This window comes from Pollachius pollachius (assembly GCF_949987615.1).
Source record: "Pollachius pollachius genome assembly, chromosome: 10".
Classification (NCBI taxonomy): domain Eukaryota; kingdom Metazoa; phylum Chordata; class Actinopteri; order Gadiformes; family Gadidae; genus Pollachius; species Pollachius pollachius.
This window is the reverse complement of record NC_136943.1, coordinates 6,600,827-6,607,871: the sequence shown is the minus strand read 5'-3', so window position 1 is coordinate 6,607,871 and position 7,045 is coordinate 6,600,827. Positions and strand designations below refer to the sequence as shown.

The 7,045-nt window shown below is 40.7% G+C and overlaps 1 protein-coding gene across 1 annotated transcript; it reads right to left on the bottom strand.

The window, feature by feature from the left end:
• Positions 1-1,927: 1,927 nt before the first annotated feature.
• faf2 (Fas associated factor family member 2) lies at positions 1,928-6,685 on the bottom strand. The gene is made up of 11 exons (XM_079744278.1): positions 6,611-6,685; positions 5,828-5,896; positions 5,558-5,692; positions 5,354-5,430; positions 5,130-5,268; positions 4,938-5,023; positions 4,760-4,851; positions 4,370-4,547; positions 3,867-4,038; positions 3,631-3,774; positions 1,928-3,472 (listed from the first exon to the last, which is right to left on the bottom strand). The coding sequence occupies exons 1-11, from the start codon at positions 6,671-6,673 to the stop codon at positions 3,290-3,292; spliced, it is 1,338 nt and encodes a 445-aa protein (XP_079600404.1). The 5' UTR covers positions 6,674-6,685; the 3' UTR covers positions 1,928-3,289.
• Between the last annotated feature and the right edge of the window lie 360 nt (positions 6,686-7,045).

Here is a 7,045-nt window from a genome sequence, read left to right as displayed (position 1 = left end):
ACCATATTGTCATGTAAACGATTCTTCTATATTCTTTTCTGTCAAAAATAGTACAATTAACCTCATTTAAAGACAGGCATGCAAGAAGAAAAGATAATAAAGACGTTATGAATATTCACAGAAAAGAGGCAATGTATACACTGCAACTCATTACCACTGTGTTATTCAAACCTGTTTACCTTCTGTTCTTGTACTTTAACCACATGTTAAAACATAGCGGTTGTAATGCCATTTTAAAGACGTGCTGTGGTGCACATTATCCTACCTAAATCACTTCCAAAACTACTTCAGAGGTGTTGCATGATTTTAAAGAAGAAAAAAAAGACATAGTTTTAAAAAATAAGCGGAAGGAAGATATCTAGAGAATCTGGTGAAGAACAATGTAAACGGGGCACAATATGCATGCTTGTCGACCAGATCCCAACAGAGTTTTTGTTCTAGTTGGCTTCAGATCGTAAACGCTCAGCTGATAACTGCCATGCATCGTACTGCACACATTTGTAATAGAACTGAATGACTACAAGATTTTATGCGCTTTCTTTTTTTGTTATCTTTTCTTTTTAAGGAGAAAAAAATGTAAATGGTCTTGAAACCCATGATTTGAACTCTTAAATTCACCGTATTAATGTTTTTGCCCAAATGACTGAAAAATACATGCTCTGAAACTACTGTAGTTTATCAAAAGCCATAGTGAAAAGGTGCTAGATGTTCTGCTTTAGGTATAACTGTCACTGGCGTGAATGCATTAGTTTGTCATGGATCCTATGTATTCTTAAAAGCATGTTATACCGATACCTGTAACATTGTCAGTTAAAAAATCAGTATAGTTTAAGCAATTTAAAACATACTTCTATATTCATACTAATTTCAGTGTAATACTGCACCTGCCTTCGATAGGCTCCTTCACTTAGTGTATCAATATACAATTTATTGTTCACCTAATTCGCTTAAATTTAGCAGTCTTACTTTTGAGTATGTATTTTATTGATGACAACTACCCTATTAAATAAAAATCAATATGTAACCTCCCTGTAAGGCATAAGTAATCACAATCTTTAAGAAGAATTATAAAATAGAGTCTTGTAGTCTTTCTGTTGCAAACAATTACTGAATAATCTCACAGCTTGTGTGGTGGAAAAACGTGTTCCAATAAGCAGCTAAAAAAACATTATCGGGGATTTGTAGTGTATAAATTGCTTTGTTGATGCCATTTGTTTACCGATGGTTTTTTGCTGTGGTGGGATAGTGGCTCACTGTTCTTACATCCCCTGGCCTATAGGGGGCCTTGGCTTGTTAACAGATAACCGACCCTCTCACAGAGCCAGGGGCACGTGTCCTGTGTTAGGCAGAGATTTTTGCTTTGGTACTTGCACATTTACAGTTACCTCATTTTAGCCATGTTTGTATTTTGTGGAGGAAAAAATAAAACTAATATATATTATATATAGGATACAGTTCTTCTGCTATAATTTTTTCATTCCATTGGAATCATATTGTTTGTAGCAATTAACAACTAGTTAGTGTATTATATATACATCTGTATACGGTTTGAAATTTTTAAAATTTGTACTTTTTTTAAATGAAAGTTGCTAGTTCTGCTTTATCAAGTAGTGCAATCATATTTTCTTTTTTTTTATTGTGGCTGATTTGAAAGGATTGTTCACTAATAAATGTATGATGTATACCTTGACTATTGGACTCAGTTGCTATGTGATCTAAAGTTATTATGGCATGCACTGCTGCTTTCCTTTTCAATTTCTTTCTTAAACCTTTTCACGATTTCTTGTGACAGTCTCATAACATATTAGTCTGCACTGCAGGGGCTGTCTTCACAGTCACTAACTATTCGTTAGAAAGTATGGCGGTTGTGCCCCAAAGAGATTTATGTAGATAAAAACACAGGAAACGCTACATTGAAGCAGGCAGGACTTTATGCAGTAAGTGAAACTAGGCATGGCTTTTCCTCTCCCTATAAAACTTCGACAATACAAGAGCGCAAATGGCAGTAGATAAATTTCCTCGGGAGCAACTGATAAAAGTTTGATTTGTTTTTACAAACATGAACCAAAATAAATTAGGGAAAATGCTGCATAGTATGCAATTAATTTTGCACGTCATTCACCAAACATAAAAAATAAAAAACACATCTACGTCAGACTTAAAAAAAATGGAACAGATCAGATATCAAGTGTAATTGAATGAACCCACATTTTTCAATATTTAATTTAGAATTGGAAAATTACATTTTTACATGACCAGCCCATTCAGATGTTAAGTCAGGCAAAATGGGAATCGATGAATAACCACAGGCACATTATGGGCAGACTACTACACTACATTAAACCATGTAAAAGCTGTGGTCCGTTTACATTTTGCTGTATTTTCAAAAAATTGTTATGAGTCAGTCTGCATTTGTATATACCGGTAGCAACCATCCCACATGTGGTCATTTTATGACAAGAGTCAACGGGAAAGCATACATCTTTTTTTTTTAGTATTGTTGGGATTCTTCTTTAAATAACTAACCTATGTACAGAGTATGGCTCACTTAGAACAGGTTTCCCACATTTTTCTGTTCCCAGATCTACACACGATCGGAAAATAACACACTGGCTCTGCACAACAAGTTGAAATCACAATCATGGCAAATAAACCAGAGTCCAGACCATTTCTATAGGGGTCAGTCACTATGTGAGAAGCACATATGCAATTGTAAGGCAAAAGGTTTAAAATTGGGATTTTAAATATTTAGAATTGATTTCCATAATGTATCCTGCAGCCATCTATTCTCAGCATCATACACCAGTCATCCAATTACAGTTTTGTCTTTAAATTAATCTACCATTTCCTTTTATTTTAGTGAATAGAAGAGATTTTTTTTATTGAAACAATGAAAGGAATGGCAGGGCCACTGGTTTTCAAAAAACTAAAAAAATTAAATAAAAGTATAGTATAGGTTGCAAAGGATACAGAACTGGGATACAGATATTTGTTCACACAACCTCCATGGTTTCAAGAGCGGACTTCCAAAGAAGTTTATATTTAATAAAATGCAGGAATCTTCAGGCTATCGGGAACCCTGTCAACTCCACCAAATGTGGTCGGCATATCAGGGCGTTAAAATGTGTTTTTCCAAGGTTAGCAATTTCTCCACAAGAATCCCATGAGCATGAACGGCCATTAACCAAAAAAAAAGAAAAAAGGGTGACTGGGGTGGAGAGAGGGGTCTTGGGAGAGAGGGTGGTGGGCGGGAGGGGACGGGGGTCTTCCAAACAGGAAGAGTTCACTGTTAATCGTCTGTGAGGTCCTGAACAAAAAGGACCTCTGAGCGGCTGAGTCCTGCCTCCTTCAGGGTGGGGGGGTTGGGATGCTCCTCAGTGGGGAGGCAGGGCAAGACTCGACGGGGAAAGTTTGTAACTATCTGGTACTTCTCTGGGGTTTCTTTCAAAGAGAACAGGAAGTCATATATAACCTGCAAGGGGGGAGAGAAAGACGGTTTGAGACACACGGAATAACAGAGTGTTACTGAGAGCAGTCCTACCCACAACCCTTTAGATGACTTGGGCCCGTTAACCGAGGCCTTGATTATTTTACATGAGCACATCGCTCACGCTTGAGAATGGGACCTACCGCCAGTGACTGATCAAACAGGAAGCGTCTCTCTACTCGTGTGTCGTTGGGCAGCTTGAAAACTATCTTGACACTCTCTGGATCATCTGCGGGAGGCTCCTGGGGAAGACATTCGGACTTCCTCTCCTTCTCCTCCTCGAGGTTCTGCAGCCACAACAAATACAACAATGAATACAAGAGGACCACTACATTGGTTGTTATTGGCTGAATTCAAAGAATGCACCATCAAGTCGTACCCTTCGCTTCCGTTCTTCAGCTAGAGCACTCTGGAGGACCAGCTCCTCCTCTTGTCTCTTCTGCTCCTGCTCCTCCCTCTTCTTTCGGTCTTTCTCCTGGTCAGCGCGGAGCGACATCAGGTAGGCCTCATCCTGCTGCTGTCTCAGCACTTGAGTCTGGTTCCTCTCCTCCCTGAAACACACACACACACATAGCCTGCAGTTGTAGGAAAGGTCAACCCACACCTAGACAACATCTATTGAACCTGAAAATAAACTTTTGGGATTTTTTTGAAAAACATTACATATATTCAAGATTATAGTTGCCTCATGTATAGCAAGTTAAGCTTTTGTCAGTGTCCAAGTAGACTCAAACTCCTAGGCCTCTAGGAGTTCTGATTTTTTTTGTAACCAAAAACTTAAGATTGGTCACAAGAGTGATTTGAACTGAGTTCTTACTCTCATTGAGGCGGGCTCAAAGAAGTCAACGTTCAAGTGATTGCTATACGACAAGTGTCCCCTACCGCTCCAGGCGCTCCGACACCAGATATGTTTGGTTGGCTTCCATGATGAAGTTGAGTTGGTTGATGAGGTCTTCTGGCTGAACCAACCCTTCTAGTCTGCCCACAACAGTCATCTTTCGGTCCTTCAGCATGATCATGGCCAGGAATGGATAGGTATTCTCACGCAGTGCCTGGGAAACTGAAATGAATGATCACACGCACAGAATCGTATTAGGTTGATGACCAGAAAGGCCATGATAGTAATATTCATTAGACGAGTATAATAAGCAAATTATTATCTGTTACTGTGCCATATAAACACTGCAAGATGCACACAAAAAAGGAAGTCTAAAATGATCATCACAATCAATCAAGTAAATAATGTCTGCGTGTAAAAGCACATTACATTACCTCTGAATCCCTCGGGCTTACTGGTGGAGCATGCCCAGAAGAGCATCCGCGCGTTAATGAAGGTTACAACTTCTTCTGTACACAATGTGGAGCTGAAAATGAAAACAAAAACAGACCTCAGGATAGATGACATTACTGAGTTTTCACAACACGACCAAAGAGATTATTCAGAGCGTACCGGCAGAACTCGTCAGTGTCCTGGTGGTCCTCTCCGTGAAGGTACACTAATAAGTAACGAAGCTCGCGTTTGGCATCATTCAGCGCCTGTTTTAACACACATAAAGCATTACGAGTTAGGCCTCGAGTGACTGAAATTCCTGGAGGAAGTTTTCCAGCTGGAAAGCGGTCAAACTAGCTTTGTGAAGCTTACCTGGCTGTATGTCCCCTGGTAAAATACTGGGTGTGATCGACCATACTTCTCCTCAAAGGTTTGAATGAAGGACACAACATCCCCTACTGGGTCGGTAACACGGCCGCGGGGGTCCGGCCGTACGAATCTCAGGGCAAACCTGAGGGGAACAGAAACGGGGCGATCAATACCCGTTAGCTCCCCACCTCCACCTACTGAATCAAGATCCGAGTGCTTCTGCTCACCTGAATACGTCCAAAAGGGTGTAGTATGTCAATCGGAACGGTAGCATTATCAAGTAGTAGCTCCATCCTAGTAATCCCTTAATTAAATAAAATTGGGAAACAATTAAAAGACTTGAGTGCATCTGGGGGTAGAGTGTATCATACTGACTCGCACCTTTAACATCCTAAAGATGTTTGATTTTATGTTAAAAGGTGTAGACCTACCCGTGGTTGTGGCCTTGAGACAATGTAACTATACACTCTGTGGTCGGCAGTATTGACTTGTAAGGGCCTGGACGGCGGAGGGTTAAACACACTTGGAACTCCTTCCTGTTCATTGAGTCTGTCTTGCACTGCTGCCTGTGACAAAGAAGAGGTATACGACTATTCAAACTAAAAGTATTTCCTCTGGACAAAAACACATTGCCATGCTATTGTAGAGGCTTTGGCCAGTAAACTGAAAAGACACAAGGACCCTATTCATTTCCGCATCACCTCAATGTTCCAATTGTGCTGTTCTAGTGTACGACGACATTGGTCCATGGACTCCAAGCCAGTCAGGTCCTGTTGGGGAGGAAAACGTGTTGTCCATCACATAATATCCCAGCTGTAAACACTAAAGAAATCTTTCAGTTGTGTGTGGTCGGCGAGGGTTCATTAGGCGATAGGTCACCATCATATATAGTTTCCTAGACTAGAGACTGAACCAGTGGGTTAAGATGCACTGTCACTTTAGTTTTCCATTGGCTATGCTAGCTGTCCCAATCGAGCAGACGAACTAGTCATCACGCTACACCATAGGAAGATTTTATTTGAATATCGTCCAACGACGGTAAAAATTTTACCAGTTTACACGATAACATTACTTATTATACGGACGAAACTTAACTAACATGACAGCTCATCCCATGGTTATCCGGCTAACGTGACTTTAGTATAATTCAGCAGAAGCTAATCGCAGAGCTAAATGTGTCCACTGAAGATACATGTAATAGTGTGTTTGATGGCCCATTCGGTCTAAATGAGTGCAGGGTAGTATGGGTCGGCTGGGTCGGTATTCGAATGGTTAGCCTAACATTAGTCAGCTAACCAGCTAGCACAGTAGCTACGCTTAAGTTGACGGTTATCGTAGGCGCTAGCACAGTGAAGTTGACTGTACGAAAAGGGGGTTGATTCACGCCGCGGGACGTACATCGAACCACCCAGGCGTCCGTTAACAGCTATCGATGTACGGAACAATGAAATCAGAGTTATCGTGACACATTGTGAGGGCTCTACCTGGAATTGTAGGAGTTTTTCAGTCTGCGCCTGAGATAACTCTTGCTCCTCTGGCGCCGCCATCTTACCTCGCCAATCATTAAGCGAGACGTGAGAACGTAAAAACTCTACGCATAACACACTGACACAACCCCTGCCTAGTAAACTGACGTAAAGACCCTGCGTATAGTAAACTGACGTAAAAGCCCTGCTGATAGTAAACTGGCACCTGGTGCATACCGCCGTCTAGTTCCCGGGATGTGGGCCCGACGAGATTGTGGCTCATCCTCTTCTCCACGTATATATTTACGGGTTTGATTTAGGCTCGTTTGATATGCACCATTATGGTATTCTATAAGAATACACAGCTATCAATCAATATTTATTGATACTGATCAAATAAAATTATATTAAAAAATAAAGAAAAAAAGAAGCCAACTGATGTCTGTTTGCACA

Excerpts from the sequence above, each read along its gene's own strand:
- faf2 (XM_079744278.1), bottom strand. The coding sequence starts at position 6,673 with ATGGCGGCGCCAGAGGAGCAAGAGTTATCTCAGGCGCAGACTGAAAAA. Across the intron at positions 5,693-5,827 it reads AGCACAATTGGAACATTGAG|GCAGCAGTGCAAGACAGACT; the intron begins GTGATGCGGAAA and ends TCTTTGTCACAG. Across the intron at positions 5,024-5,129 it reads ACCAGGGGACATACAGCCAG|GCGCTGAATGATGCCAAACG; the intron begins GTAAGCTTCACA and ends GTGTTAAAACAG.